Source organism: Heptranchias perlo, chromosome 17 (genome assembly GCF_035084215.1).
Source record: "Heptranchias perlo isolate sHepPer1 chromosome 17, sHepPer1.hap1, whole genome shotgun sequence".
In the NCBI taxonomy this organism is placed as follows: domain Eukaryota; kingdom Metazoa; phylum Chordata; class Chondrichthyes; order Hexanchiformes; family Hexanchidae; genus Heptranchias; species Heptranchias perlo.
This window is the reverse complement of record NC_090341.1, coordinates 20,017,320-20,033,359: the sequence shown is the minus strand read 5'-3', so window position 1 is coordinate 20,033,359 and position 16,040 is coordinate 20,017,320. Positions and strand designations below refer to the sequence as shown.

At 42.5% G+C, this 16,040-nt stretch overlaps 2 protein-coding genes across 4 annotated transcripts in view; one reads left to right on the top strand and one right to left on the bottom strand.

Annotated features, from left to right (window-relative positions):
- Positions 1 to 16,040, top strand: part of LOC137334138 (RAF proto-oncogene serine/threonine-protein kinase-like) — a 74,017-nt gene that overhangs the window by 24,968 nt on the left and 33,009 nt on the right. For all 3 annotated transcript variants that reach the window (XM_067998670.1, XM_067998671.1, XM_067998672.1), the window contains exons 4-10: positions 3,832 to 3,934; positions 4,028 to 4,176; positions 6,084 to 6,209; positions 6,316 to 6,469; positions 12,803 to 12,830; positions 13,947 to 14,074; positions 15,577 to 15,694. In XM_067998670.1, the coding sequence (XP_067854771.1) occupies positions 3,832 to 3,934; positions 4,028 to 4,176; positions 6,084 to 6,209; positions 6,316 to 6,469; positions 12,803 to 12,830; positions 13,947 to 14,074; positions 15,577 to 15,694 (806 nt within the window). The remainder of the gene's footprint in view (positions 1 to 3,831; positions 3,935 to 4,027; positions 4,177 to 6,083; positions 6,210 to 6,315; positions 6,470 to 12,802; positions 12,831 to 13,946; positions 14,075 to 15,576; positions 15,695 to 16,040) is intronic.
- The window catches only part of mkrn2 (makorin, ring finger protein, 2), a 60,533-nt gene continuing 58,386 nt past the window's right edge, over positions 13,894 to 16,040 (bottom strand). Inside the window, exon 9 of the mRNA XM_067998674.1 lies at positions 13,894 to 14,054. Coding sequence (XP_067854775.1) covers positions 14,026 to 14,054 — 29 coding nt within the window. The 3' untranslated portion in view covers positions 13,894 to 14,025. The remainder of the gene's footprint in view (positions 14,055 to 16,040) is intronic.

Below are 16,040 nucleotides of genomic sequence, written 5' to 3'. Positions count from 1 at the left end.
TAGCGTATTTAGCATGTCCATATCCAGTTCCAATTTGTTCTTCCTGTAATAAACACAGCCATGTGAGTTGTTCTTGATCCCAGCCTGAGGAATGTAAAAGGACTCCACCACAGTAAGGCAAAAAAGCTGCATGTTTCATAGAATTTAATATCAAATAATTCTGCAAGAAATGTTGACAGAAGTGTTTTTAAATGTCCTTAAATTCCACTGCTTGCTATAATATGATGTAGATTTCTACCATGAATTTACTTGACTTTGGTAGTATGTCTCTGAAAATATGGGCCCCTATATTAGACTTGTTATTGGCAAGAGTCCCGAACCATTGGCCTCATTTAAATTTAATTGGCAAGCTGCCCACAAGAACACTGATCAGCAGCTTGCTGTTTTGGGGAGTTGGAAAATCTGGTGGGCCTGCAGCACTGTATTAAACGGGAAGGGGGTATGGGGGAGGGGGCGACAGAGAGAATTACTGAGTGTTGGGGGGGGGATGATTTTCATTGAGGAGCAGTTATGCTATCCTGAAGCCCAGAAAGTGCCATATGGAATGCATTTTCTTCATTCCTATCCTGCTTGCAGCAAGCTTTTTAAAGGACACTAGTTCTGTATCCTGCTCTGTATAATGGATGGTTCCAGCACTTAGCAGATGCTGTGCTGTCCGTTACCAATTTACGTGGTACAACGAGACTCCTGCCTGTTTCCAGGAGGAGTACTGGCTGCCTAAATTGAGGCCAGCTCGAAAATCAGTGGGCAAGCATCAAGCAAGAAGTATGTGGTAAATGAAGTCTTGCAATTTTGATCTCTCTACCTCCCTGTTCCTGCTGAAAAATGGGATGTTAGAGAGTCCACAATTGGGACCATGGTCACAAGATCTAAGCATGAGCTCAGCTGAGCATACTCGCTCTCTGAAATGTCCAATTGCTTACAATTGAGTATCGATGAGTATCTCTAACTGTGAGTGTGAATTATACAGCCTATTACCTGGGTAAAGCGTCACTTGTTGAAAACTGAAGGAATGGAAGCACTAATAGCTCACTTAACACTCAGACAGGTTTTTTTTATTTGTTCATGGGATGTGGGTGTCACTGGCAAGACCAGCATTTATTGCCCATCCTTAATTGCCCTTGAGAAGGTGGTGGTAAGCCGCCTTCTTGAACCACTGCAGTCGTGTGGTGAAGGTTCTCCCACAGTGCTGTTAGGTAGGGAGTTCCAGGTCTTGTGTGCAAGGAACCCCCTGCAGTTACTTCACAGGCATGGATGTGGAATATCTGATGAATCAAATGTGGAATATCTGATGTCTCGCAATGAACATACCAGCTGGCAGTTAGTACAACATGAGTAAAAAAGATAAGCTGCACCCTGCAATAGATTAAGCTGGCAGTGGACTATCTCCATTCCAGATTCAAAGGGTCCAATCACATAATTTGATTTTTGGTTCTGATTTTCTAGTTTGGAGAGGCAAATCTAAGTTATTAACTTTGTGATTTAAAAATAATTAAAGGTTTCAAGGAAAATAATTGAAGTAATGCAGCATGAGTAGCACAGGACTGAACAATGGTATGCAGAGTCTAAGAAACAGAATTTTTCATTATGCTAAAAATGGAAGACACTTGAGCTGTTCTATAATGTTCATGAAGAAGCTACTGTAATATCAGCAGTAATTGCAACCCAGAGTCAGTCTGTATTTTTAAATGTCATCATGTATATTTAAATGTCATCATTTGTAGATACAACCACTGCTCTATCTTAAATTTTAATTAAATCAAGTGATAGACAAATAGATAATTTTTTCTATGAGGTGTTGGTCTTTCATATTAATTAAGAAACTGTTATGGTTAATGATATGCTATCTGTTTGACAGATTGTATGTTTATGTATGCAATTAGTAGTAGTTGCTCATGGTGAGTTGGAGGAGACGCGGTTTTATAATGATAGGAGCAAATGCATGTTACACGTTGTATTATGCGATGCGATGAAGGCAGCAGAGCATAGAATGTATAAAGTTAACAAGAAAAAACTAAATGAATTCAGAATTGAAGTAATTTGTTTTGAGTATTTTGTACTTCTTGTATACACTGATTTAGAACTAAGAAATGCAGAAAGTTAAACTATTGTGCTAAAATTTGTAACTGATCTGCAATTCAATTCAGTGCAAATTAGTTACTTGCATAACTTGGTATCCTATTAAAAGAAGATGGCTTTCTTTCAGATTTATCTGCCTTATGTTTAGTTAACTATCGAGCAGGAAGAGACAATGGCAGAGGTTGAGGTGGGTTGGCAGAATCACGTACAGGTGTGGGGTGAGCGGCAGATGAGGCATAAACATGGGAAACAACAGAGGCTGAATCAGCTAAGAGCAGAGGTTTGGAGCAGTGTAGCCACAAGAGCATTATGTGGGTAAGGTGGCTGTAGGTGAGGACTGCACACATCGACATATACTTGGTGATGAACGATGGGTGGGAACTGCAGGTGGAGTTCTGTTATGTACAGAAGTTAAAGAAGATGGTTAAATAATAAAACAGTAAAAGATTAATTGTAACATAGTGTGAAGCATAGCCATGATTCCTGTTTGCTACTGTTCAGTTAAACTAAAGAAATTGTGAATGAGCCAGTCAGATGCAAGAAATTTGCCCACACTTAACTGTAACCAAGAAGCGTGATGGAAATGCATGCTGGAAATTAATATATAATTAAAAATATTGATTAAATAAGCAGAATTTTATCACCAGCCTCGTGATTAAAAACTAAGAAACCTACGATAATAAGTAGTACATGCATGATTATTAACCATTTGCTGGCACTGTATCTAGAGATGGGGCACTGATTTATTTTTCTACAGTACTAGCAGAGATTAATTTCCTGGACACCTCTTCTATGCCTTTACAAAAGAGCCACATGCAACCTCCAAACCCTGACAATCCAGCCTTTGAAGCCCAGCAACTCTCTACTATTTGTGCTTATATTTCTTGTTTGGTGGTTTGTCCTGTGTGAATTTTGTGAGCGTAAAGGTTTGGCTGCCTCATTGGTAGATAAATCCTTAAATCAGAACACCAAAATTGTGCAAGTTTCTATGTGCCCCCCCCGCCCCCCCAAGGCACTACGGTGTGCACCTGCACAGCCCACAAAGATAAAAGCTTGGATTCAGCTGTCATACAAGTCTCCTGACTATCGGGAAAGGTGCCAGTTCACTCTTGCCTGCCCTCATCCTCGATGGGTGGGCCTCCTGACTGCACTGCTTCACTCTGGAGAGTTGTCATCAGGTTTTTTGCCTGTGGCACAGGGATGATCCAGGATCCTCCTGGGAGCCTTGTAAGATATGAGAGTCGGACTTTTAAATTGTGTTCAATCAAGTGCAGAATCTTATGGAAAACCTGGAGCATTTTCAGCCTTTTATCAAGGAAATGGAAATGACTTAAGAATTATTGATACATCAAAAGATTCGGGTTTTCCATAGTGCCCTTCTTTTCCATGGTATCGTGCTTTCAGTAGCTCTTTTCAATATTGTATATGGTGGTGTAGTGTGTTGGAGCATTAATGCACAGCACCACAGAATGGTGAGCAGTGGGTTTGTACATTTGATGTTCCATGACTTGTGGATGTCAAGCGTTTCTCCACAAACGGAGTGAAATGCAGGAGGCAGAACCATCGATCCGTGCAGGTCCCGGTGGATGGTTTCCAGGTAACATTATTGAAGGTTTAGGAGTAGGTCAGTTATGCACGTGCTCACTCCGCTGCTGAAGGTGTGTGGGTAGGGAAGAAAAATATCTTGGAAAGAGGGAGTTTCACCTTTTTTTAAAAAAAAACTTTTATTGATATCCCTTGCTCCATCTGTAGCCCAAAGTACCGTATAGATTGGACCACAGATGCTATCTCATTGATTGGTGAAGAGCTGGCGGTTGAGGTCCTGGACCACCTCCCCCTGACAACTCACAATTTTGTAAGTACTTTAGCTTACTTTTGAATTCAATTTGCACACCCTTTAGTAGGCGTACCATTTTAAACCATTCTCTTATGTTTCTCTTATTCAAAGGTTCGCAAAACCTTTTTGAAGTTGGCGTTCTGTGATATCTGTCAGAAATTTCTTTTGAATGGCTTTCGGTGTCAGATCTGCGGCTACAAGTTCCATGAGCACTGTAGCACCAAAGTCCCTACCATGTGTATCGACTGGAGTAATGTTAGGTACTTCAGAGAACTTTTGTAATATGTTTAGTTGGTTTCTCAGATTGAACCTTTTCTATTGAAATGGATTACTGTGGTGACACTAGCTATGTTTGCATATGTGCTGATAGTTTATGTCTTGTGCAAATGTTCTTCAGGGCTGGCAATAAGTGGGAATATTGATTCTGACTTTTAACTACTGTCATCAAAAAGATTGCCTATTTGTACAACCTGATGCTTCAATAGTAGAGCATTGAACTTGCTGTCTGTGATCTCTGAATCTGAGTTCTGACTTTGAAGGACATTGTGATTCAGCTGAACTGTCATCAGTTATAAGTATGCTAGATTTTGGACAGCCTGTTAAATGGAGTGCTTCACAACAGCGTAATGCCTTTTTCTGATGAAAATTAAAGAATAACAGCAACGTTATTAAGCATTGTAAAAGCACATATCCTGTTGGGGAAAGGTAGTATTGATCATGTCCCTTGAAGTAGACTGTGGCTGAGACCACTGTATAATTTCAATGGTCATAATTGATTTAAAAGTATATTAAACTGGTAGAAGAGTTTATTCATTGTGGCTAGTAAAGGGCTTTCTTTACAGGACAAAACCCTATAGTTACTACTCTGATTGAACTAGGATGTTTGCTAAAGGCAGTTGTCCAGCTGCTTGAACTTGTTAGTTCGAAGTAAATCTTCTGTCATTATAGCTGAGTTCCGAACATTTTTTTCCTCCTCTTGTCAATTTTCTCCCCTCCCCTCCTCTCCTTTCCTTTCCCTCCTTCTCCTCTTCTGAAGGCATTGATTCCTTGCCGGGGTACAGTTCAGTGGGAATCTGTTACCCTCCAGCATCTTGGCCAAGTGGTGATTATTCATGTATGAGCTTTGACAAAAAGCGTCACAGGCTATTAGATGGTGGGGGCATCACAGCTATACTCAATTCTGTCCTCACCCAATATGCACACATATGCACTTTCAGTTGGGGGCCATGAATAGCAATCAGGAGGGGCAACTCCACCCCATTTCCCTTTTAGGGTCACTGAGGGCAATAGTCACCCACTAGGGTTACCCAGGCTTAGATCAGCACAGATTAGGATGAAACCTGGGACCTTCTGGTCTGTATGGCTCAGTTACTCACTGGGCAAACTTGCTGAGACTTTGGAGACCTGAATTCAGGACATTTCTGGAAGGTGTTCAGGTTTCATGTGTTCTGTTGTCCTGAAATTTTATTTAACAATTGGTTGATCTTTGTCAGAGTACAGTAACTGGTTAGCTATTTGTGTAATATAAATTATTTTTGGCTGGGGGAGTTAATAAGTCACTGGTACCAGTTGTATTGGAATGATTTATCGTAATGTGTTTTTTCCCTTTTTGTCTGCTCCTTCTCTTCCCTCCCAATTGGTTCCATTGTACAGCTCCCATTTGGTGGAAGGATAGAAAGGCTCAGCCGATGGACACACATCCCAACACTGCCCTTTGGTTGACACTTGAGTGATTAGCCCTCCCCTAATTAGTTTATCCTCCTGTAGCTGACCAGTGGATTCTTTACCTGTAGGAGAGGGAAGGATGGGTTGAGGTTGCATATTCCGGTCATTCTTTAAACATTTTGCCACAACAGAGTACTACAAACTCATGTTCCAAACAAAAGGGCTTTACTACCCACTGCTTTGGTCCCTTCAGTTTATGCCATGACTTTATCTCAAAAGGCTGCTATTTTTAAACCATCTCTCCTTGTTGGAAATGCTTGTTTTTATTTCATTTGAAGAAATACATTTTTCCAAAAAGTATGTGGTAATTTTGTTATTTGTTCAGGGATGTTTTCTTTTTTAATTGCAAAGTAATTACAATAAATAAGTTAGGCAGTTCAAGCAATTCTTGCAATATGAATATTCAGAATGCTAGCTCATTTCTTTTTCTATTTTCTGTCAGGGCTTATCCAGCAGCCGCAGCATACTCCAGACTGTTCTCACCTTCTAACAGTGATGGGGTAGTGCCATCTATTACGCAAATGACCACACGTCGAGTACGTGAGTCTTTTTCACGGCTTCCTGAGGGGTAAGTTGGAAGCATTAAACTAATTTCAAAGAAGAATTTCCATCACAGTTTATTGTCTGCTTCTTTGACTGTTCTTGGCTTGTGCTTTTTTTCTTCTCATTTTCAGCTTGCAGTACAGGCATTCCACCTCTCATGCCTTCAACTGTCCCCTGCCTTTCGCGTCCACAGAAGGTCAGCTCTGCCAGCGGCAAAGGTCTTCATCAACTCCCAATGTTCACATGTCCAGCACCAACATGCCGATTGATAACAGCATTATCGAGGTAAAATGATGCTTGTTTCCAGGTGCTTCGTCAGAGCCCCCTGAACTTGCATGTGTTTAAGAACGTGTAGCTGCTCGGAACACAGGCTTGGTTACCCTTGGCTGTGCTAGTAGATTTTATCTTTATTTACCATTATAGATAGGTAATCTGTTGGATGTGATTACTGTAGTTTGCATGCATCATATTTTATTTCTGATTATAGTTATGCTTTTTTCTATAGTCTCGCTTTTTAAACAAAAATTGCTTTCCCCATTTTCTTAAAATGTTAAAGTTGCTGTATGGTCACATTTTGAGAGCCAGTCGTTATCAGTATCACTTCACTGTTTTGCTGCCCTAATCAGATTAGGTATTTTCAGCACCTTGTGCGGCACAATGAAAGTCGCAACAAAATTGCAGTAGCAAGAAATAATTATATTAATTTTATTGTAGATTGTTTTACTGCGTTTTGTCCTGGCATATTGTCACGTGCGGCAGATCCACCACTGTTTGGGCAAAGATTATCCTGTACCCCTCATTCACAATCACCAAGCCATTTCAGTAAAAGTTTCCTGCAGGATATTTCAGTTTTCTTTGTGGTAAAGTTAAGAGCATATTAGGGTCACGTGTAGGGTTTCCCTGATGAACAGAAGCAATGAATCTCCATTTCTAGTCCAGTCTTTTTTGTGAAGAGAAAAGAGGAATTGTTCTGGATGTGGGTAGATTATAGAGAATTAAATAAAATTACCATTAAAATAATAATTAGTCCCTTGGATTGTTTAGTTAGTTAATTACATGGAGTTAAAATAGTTTTGCAAATTAATCTGTGATGGTAGCTATTATTCAGAGAATGTTTTCATGACTATTTTCATAACTCAATATGAATTCTACAAATTTATGATGGTCATGTTTGATACAGATATATCTGCCACTTTCTTGAATTTGATATATAGAGGTTCCTGTTGTTGTTATGTACTTGTCTGCAATTTAGTTGTAGAGTAAAATGATGCAAGACCACAATCGGCATACAATAGCAGTCCTACAAATCCTGAGAGATGGGGCAGCATTTTAGCACCCGCTATCGGGTGCGTTCCTGGCGGGAGGGCCCCGAAAATCGGGAAATCCCGGAGCGGGACCGGAGCCCGCCTCGAACCCGCGCACTTCCGGGTTCCCCGCTGATGCGCCGGCATGCGCGCGCAGCCCCCGCTGGTGGGAATCCCGCAGGCAATTAAAGCCAGCGGGAAGCCACGTGAAGCTATTTATTTGGCTTGTTCAGGTCATTAACTGACCTGATTAAGGGATTATGTGAGAAGGGATGGGATTTTAGAGCAAACTGGGACTGTTTCCCACACTGGGGGAAACACTCCCAGTTCAAATGGACCTGTTGCAGCTGTCAGCCTGTGGCAGCTGCAAAGGTCCATTTGACAGGTTGGGGGGGGGAGACCCTCACTCATTGCAGGAGGCCACTCTGTCACTTGGAACAAAGTTTGGCCTCCACCACCCTCCTCCTGACGGTCAAAGTCACCAACCTGCACACTTACCCTGGGGTCCGGAGACATGTACCTACCTTGCGGACCCCCTCAGATGTACATCTTCCGGATGGGGGCCGCCGTAACTGCAGTCATGACCTCCTCGGAGGGCGAACAGCATCACCAGCCTCGCCATCCACGCCGTCCACCTCTGACACGTGGAGCTCCACAACAGAGTGCTGTGACACATCCACCTGTACAGCAGGAGGGAGGGCTACAGCAGAGAGAGATGCGTCGCAGAGGGCACTACCCTCGCCACAGGGTCCACAGACCGAGGATCAGCTTCCTGGACCTCTCTGAGCAGCAGTGCACACGGAGGCTCAGAGTCACTCAACATGTAGTCGTGGACATCTGCAGCCTCCTTCATGCAAACTGCTCCTGGCTGGCCTGAGCACCATCTTCTTATCTGTCGCTGTCAAAGTCACCACTGCCCTCAACAACCTCTCCTCCGCATCCTTCCAGGGTGCAACCAGGGACATCACCGACGTCTCTCAGCCGTCTGCACAAAAGAGCCCTGCAAATACACCTACACCCACTCTGCAGTGACACAATGGGTGGCATCAGTTGTGGGTCTTCATAGTGATCCTCAGGAAAGGGCATTATTGCACAGACCAGACAAGATTCGCGAAGACTTGGCAGTAGTGGTGCCAATATAATATGTAATGTGAGTTGGTCAGAAATTCAATATAAGTAACAACCATGACAAACCCTCAAACACCCTTGTGCATCCCCTTCGTGCTCACGACACGTTTGCCTTACGCTGCCTACTGCACATATGTGATGCATGCCCTGTGGCTGCAGCACAGGTAGTGGCAGGTTGAGTGAGGCTGGCCGTGAAAGAGATGCACGAGAGGGTGAGTATGAGATAGAGCCATGAGATTGTATGAGGATTGGGTTGAGTGGTAGTGGCGGGATGAGTACTGGCGAGGTGAGTAGGTGCAGGTAAGATGAGGATGAGGTTTGAGTGGGTATGAGGGGTGATGTGACAGAGTAGTGTTGGCAGTGCTAAAGGAGATGTGGGGTGGGGGCGGTGATGTGGCAGACGGAGTGTAGGGGAATGAGTAAGTTTACTCAGTTTGGCTGACCTACTGAGGTCATTGGAGCGCCTCCTGCACTGTATGCAGGTGGGCGATATGTTGGTGGTGCTGGTGACCTCCTCTGCCACCTCGAGCCAGGCCTTCCTGGTGGCAGAGGCAGGCTGCTTCCTCCCGCCTGCCGGGGGGATGATCTCTGTCCTCCCCCTCCTCCTCACCCCATGTATTGATACCTGGAGTGAGGCATAATTAAATTGGGAGCAGCTTTCCCCCTGGGCTGTTCCATGCTGTGATTTTTTCTGTTTGTTGCAGCATCTGTCAGTGGAGGACTGCCCCTTTAAATAGAGCTCCTCCAGCTGACAGATCTTACTGCGCATGCGCAGCCCGCCCGACGCGCAGATCAGCAGTGGGGAACCCGGAGGAGCAGGTAAGTGGATCTAATTATGCTACGATCGCGCGGGGAGCTGACTGATATCGCCGGCCGCGTTACCCACGCGCCCGATAGCCCCCCCGCCGAGAACCCGCAGCCCTGGTAACATCGGGCCCATGATATTCTATAGAAAATTGAAGCAGTGGGATTTTGACACAATTAATGTTCAGTTTTCAAGGTTTCAGCAAAGGAGATGCCAGTGGAGGAGGATAAAATTAGATTGTTCCATGGCTGGCTAGTATTCACCAGAGCCTTCTCAGAACTTGCAAGTTATTCCAGGAAGTTTGTTACAGACTTTGCTCATTGCAGTCTATTCACAAAACAGCATATTCTTTCAAAATGACAGAAGCTCAAACAAAAAGACTGATCATTGCTCTTGTCTGGTGTTTGGATTTGACACTTATGGTGTTGTCATGGGTCCTGTTTTCAGCAAAGCTAGTGATTATAGAGAGTGATCTATCATTTTTGAGTCTCAAACTCCAACCACATGAACAAGTTAATATTACTACTATGTTACTATCTTTGTCAAAGAAGTTAAGGAATTATACCTGCTCTAAAAATCTTACATTTCCAGGGCAGAAAATTTACAGTTCACACTAACTGTGTGTCTTTGTAATATTTAGACCTGCTCAATATTGTCACAGGGCAGTAGGCATTGCAAATATTAGGAAGGGGAAACTAATGTGTGGCTGACGCCCTTTCTATGTTGTGACAAAAAATACATTTTTGTTCAGTTTCTCTTGGTGATGGATAGCAGTTTTAAACACCTCACTCAAAATGCAGGATGGCCAGTCACTTTCTTTGAGGGAGGAAGAGGATGTGCAGGCGTGCAGCCTGGAGTTGTGGGCGACCTTCTCCTGCAAGAAAGAAGGGTGTGTGTTAGTGACAGTCTTCTGAGGTGTTTAGAGAATGTGCCTATTATGTAATGGGTAAGGTGTAAGGTGTGGGGAAGTGAGGGTTGCAATAGTGGTGAAAAAGAGGTGTAGTGAAGTGTGCAGTGGTTGTAGGAGAATGAAGGGGAATGTGAGCAGAGAGTATGAGAGCAGTATTCTTGCCTTGACAACTCTGATGAGGCCTTTTGGCATTGCAGCTATGTCTTTGGAGCTATGCTCCTGGCATGGACCTCCTCAGCGATACCTTCCCACTGGCGACAGGGAGGGATTTTTTCTCCCCCCCCCCCCCCTGGGAGAAGAGGACATCCCTCCCCCTGGCCACTGCCTGCACTATGACCTCCACGGCTGCATCGGAGAACCTTGGTGCCCTCTCAGTGCTTGCTGCAGCCATTTCTCTATTTACTAGTTTTCCCCTGGTATCTAAAGCCAGAGTGCACCTCCCATTTTAAGGGGTACTGGCTGCCTTTAAGTGGCATTTGAGACGCCTAATATCCCGCCCCCCAAACAGGCACACAGCCAATGAATAGCGCCAAGCAAGCCTGAGTCATGGGATGAATTCTCCTCCCGTTGGCGAGTTAGCAACAGAACAGGAACACTGCCCACCCATATGAACCTGCCACTAATTCACTTCAGTTTCTTCTCGGGGCCTCATTTGCAAAGCAAGGCAGGTTTGGAGTGATAATCCCACTCCTGATAGGTTTACTGCCACTGGAAGGGAGGAAAATGTAGTTTTGGTGGAGCCTTTAAAAGGCTGCAGCAGTTAAAGGGGGACATCACTTTTCTGCAAGAATGTCTGAAGCAGCAGCAGCGTTAGGAGTGTCAGCAGCAGGATGGACACCCAGATTGTCTGATGCAGAAGTGATGGCAGGAAGTGCCCAAGAGGGTGGTTCAGGCTGTATGGAGAGAGATGGCAGAGGCAATCTGCACCATCCCAAAAAACTGACACAGTTCCAGAAGCGGATTAATGACCTTACTAGGGCTAACAGTTGTGACATTTGCCAGCATATCAAGCAAGGTCCTATGTTGCTGGCTGGATGCTACAGTTTATTCTGCTGCCTATGGACAGTTGGGACCATCAACAATAGATTTTGAACCAAAGTTGCCTTTCACAAGCATAGGTTGTAAAACCATTTGGTGTCTCTCAAAAAGAAAAGATGTCAACAGCACATATTATTTGGACATATCCTTCTGTGATTAGTTTAGCACCTTTTAAATCCAAGGCACTACAACAGATTGTGCAGAGGACATGGAGTCTACCTTCTGTCACTAAGGATCCCATTATTCTAACTCAAGACAAATGGGAGCATTGTACTAACAGGAGATCCCCATCATGTGACATGTATTTAATACTGAGGATCAGTTGTTAGTACTTGAAGCCACCTCTAGTTTGCAGTTCAAGTTTTAAGAACATTCAAAATAAGTAATTGAGTCAGGTCAGTTAGTGTACTTCATGTTATGTCACCAACAATATATAAGGTAGAAATAACACCAGCAGAAAGCTCGTACAGTCTTTTACATATTGATTTTCAAGATGCCTGTGCCTGGTCCTTTGGACTTGATCTTAATCCAATCTGGTTCCATTTCTGGTACAAATCCCTGGCACAGCTGTTGAAAATGAGGTGGACAGTATCTTAGCAAAACAATATTATTGATCAAAGATGCAGTGTCTGGTGATGTGGATATCCTACTTCAGATGCCACCTGGATACCTTTACAGAATTTGGTGAATGCCATGGATGCTGCTATAGATTTTTGAGAAATAGGAAGATACTAAGGTCAGCACTGCTATTAAAGGATGTGGGCTGTAATGAGGTGATGCACTACAAAGTTGCTATTAACAAGCAGATAATACTCAGTGGAAAATATACACTAGGTGGGTAGCTAGGTGTTGTGACACTATAAATACATTTTTTGAATGCAGTTCCTGGATTGCTGCACTCAGTGACCAGAGCAATCCTTCCCCAATGGTGATTGAATAGTCACAGCAGGCTCTCATTGAATGTTAGTCTTCAGTAGATGGTCTTATTGTGCTTCATACTTTCAGAATGAAGTCTTGTATCAATTCAGAACTGATTAACGCCCGTTTTGTTATATTCTTGGTTGGCAACTGAGAGTGACAATAACTATAACCCTTCAGTTGACTTGGAGGAGTTTTGGCTAATGCAGTTTTAGTTTGGCTGACACATTTTCAGAATCCTCATTGCTGCAATCTGCTTCTTCCTTTTGAGTTTCCCCATTTTAAGTCAAAATCTTTTTTTTCTAATTCAGCTTATTATGTTGCTCCAGCCCTCCATTTTTATCAGCTATGGCTTGAAAAAACCACTCCTGATTCCTCTTCATTTGAATGAGGATAGTTGCTGCTGCCTTCCCTGCCCCCATAAACTAAATAAGTTGATTAATCAAGCTTCTGCAATTCATTATATATTTGTGGTGATGAGAATTCAGAAATAATATATTTATTTACTTTTACAGGGTGCAATAAGAAGTCACACTCCAAGAGGTAAATTGATTATTATTTTTCATTCTTCCTGATAACATACTGCCCAATTTCCAGCAAGTTGGAGGACAAGTCACTATTTGCCAACATGCTGTTAGGGGGCATGCAGGAGTGCCGCAGACATTTTTTCCCCCCATCCTCTCTCCCTGTAGGGAAGTACTATGTGGTATGTCAGTTTACTGCGTCATCATGGTGCTTGCTGACTGTTAGTTGATATACCGTTCTCATTTATATATTATACCATTCAGTGCATTTTACCTTAATTCAGATTTTTATAAGTTGTAATTTTTTAAATTTTGGTCAGTTGGGTGTCTGACATGCATGGAAACCCATCTCCATGCTTAAGTCTCCAAGCCAAGCTACTGAGAAATCCACTCTGGTAAAGTTTCTGTTTTCCTGATATTAAGTGCACACTGTCTCCCTGTAATGACACACAGGGTTAAGTCCAGAGAGTTTAGGTACAGGTTGGGAATGGCCAAGGCTTAAGGACCCCCAAGTGTGCACAAGGGTACTTTTATAGTTTAACCAACTATAAACTGGGCAGTTTGCCAACACAGAGCACCGTTAAGCTTCCTGTTGCTTCCCGGGTAGGGCCACCCTAGCGTTAAAAGCATTGATACGCAGGGTTATTTGGTTATGAGGTGGAACTCAGCTCCCATCTGACAGGTCCTACTTTTCGAGATTCCATTAATGGACCAGACTGTCCATTCAATCATCACCAGTGCCCTGGGCTGCAGTGGACCTGACTGGTTCAGGTATTGGATTACTAAGTTTGCCACAGAGGGTTGATTTAGTTCCAATTTCCCATTGTCAGCATGTCATCTTGGAGTCAACTGGACCCCGTAGAGACCTTACTACCCTCTCCCCTTCAAGGAGTCTAGTCAGTAGTTGGTTATTAGACAATTGACAAGTGCGGGTTTGAACCCTGATGCACTGATACATTCACGGGCATATTGCCATCTGGCAAATGAGTTTCAGTTGTGATGATTACACCAGATTTTACTGTACTTCAGACTTTCAAGAACACAAATCCAAAATAACTTTTGGGTTAGTTGAAACCTTTTTTTTTAATTGAAGCCCAACACTAACAGTAAACTGACGCTACCTGTTTTTATTTAGCTTCTTCATCAGCACTGTCGAATAGTCCACCCAGCTTAAGTCCAACACGCGAATCTAAGCAAAAGTCTCCAGTTCAAACTCACAGAGACAGAAGACCATCAGCGACGTCTGAAGGAATAAAGAAGATTGTAAGTAGAAGTAAACCAGTGAAACCTAAATATTACTGTATGCAGAACCATACTGCTTAAGACTGTGGATTTGGAACCCTTTCATTGTGTTTGTAGTGTGATGTACATAGGTGACTGTATTTCAGTTGATAATATCATTCACAGAAATAGAAATGTTGATAAGCTGCACTCTTTCATAATTAGGGTTGATTTAGTACTTTAAAAGACCTTCTCCCTGTAAATGCAAAAACTACCCTCCTCTCCAAATTTGTATTTTAGTTCATTTTCTTGCAGGGGACAAGGAGTCTGAATCTAGGCAGCCATTATCACTCTGTGCTCTGATCTTTTTATTTTCCTTGCATAATGTCTAGAAAGAGTCAATTATATAGACAGATAGCAGCTGCTTGAAGCACGTCGTATTGGTCTTTGGTGACAAATCTGGAAGGAGAGAAATTTAGAATTTGTATTTAGAATTAGATTACTGACACCATTGGACAGGAAATCCTATTAAAAACAATTGTGCATTTTGTTAATTTAATAAAAAGGAGAGTCTATGTGCAGTGACATGTTCTCCTTGCCTCCTGTGGAAAGATGAAGTGAACACAAAGCCAGGGCAAACCTACCTCACACAACTGGAAATCTGTTTTAACACCCAGGGAGATGTTAAGTGGGGGTTAGATACTTTTCCCTCGAGGAAGGCCAGAAAACCAGAGGAGATAACAACTTTCACACACCTATTACGCAGTCACAGAGCAGCTTAGGCAAAAGCTTGTGAGGAGATTGTCTGCTTGTCATCTCAACCAGTGGAGGTGGGGGGGGAAGGGGGCGTCTAAGAGATTAAGAGAAAATAACTTTTTTAAATAAACATAGATGATGTGAAGTAATATGTGTGATTTTTTTAATTTCCTTTTTCCTGTCAATTTTTACTTTTCTCCTGCTGAAGATGTTAACTTTTCCTGGAGTATAGTTCCATAGACACCCTCTATTATCTTACCCAAGTAGCTGTTACTCATGTGTGAGCCTCGACAGAGAGTGTTACCAGGCGGCTCGATCACGATGGGCATCGCAGTTGAACCCAACCCTAACGCAGGCAATCACATTCACATTCATCCAGCAGTAATCACTGGGGAATGACCAGAAATGAGAACCCTAGCTGATTTTTCTTTCGTTAACCCAAGAATGCTGAGGCCAATTGTAGAGCTCAACTCTGCCACCCCAGCCGAAATCAGCTAACTTAGCAAGATTGGATTTGGAACTGTGTGGGGGAACCCTGAACAAACCTGTTGCCCATCACTTTGCTAACAGAGTTGTATTTGAACAGCTCACTGAGAACTGAGTCCTAAATGCATTCCGTAGAGTTAATGGAGTAAGATTTGTGATAAATTAGTAATTTTCATCAGGAGGTTTTTAGAGGCTTGAATGATTAATATTTTTTAAATGAATATTTTTCAGTGTTCTTAAACAGGTTAATATCTTCTAAGATATTTGTACGGTTGGCTTGAACACTATACTGTCTGTTACAGCGACCACGTGTTCAAAGAGATTCCAGTTACTACTGGGAAATAAAAGGAGAGGAAGTTGTATTATTGAAGAGAATAGGTTCGGGGTCCTTTGGAACTGTATTTAAAGGAAAATGGCATGGTAAGAAGCTGATTATTTTTCTATATCCATCCACCATCTAAATGTACTGTAAATTTTTCTATCAAAAAGGCTGCATTGTTGGATGGCTTGAAAACTCTACGTATGCAAAATAAGTGACACAAATTGAACTGCCAGGACAGCCATGTATATATAAGAGTTGGAACTCTGAATGAATTTTTATATATCATTTATATAATTCTGGAAGGAAATCTGTCTGATGTGTAATCTTATTATGTTATCTGGGTTGAAGATTTTTCATGAAACAACCGATGCTTCAGTGGATAACTTTTTAAAAATGTTTCTTTCACTGAATTTTATGTGTTGATCAAAGTGAAGGATGTTAGTG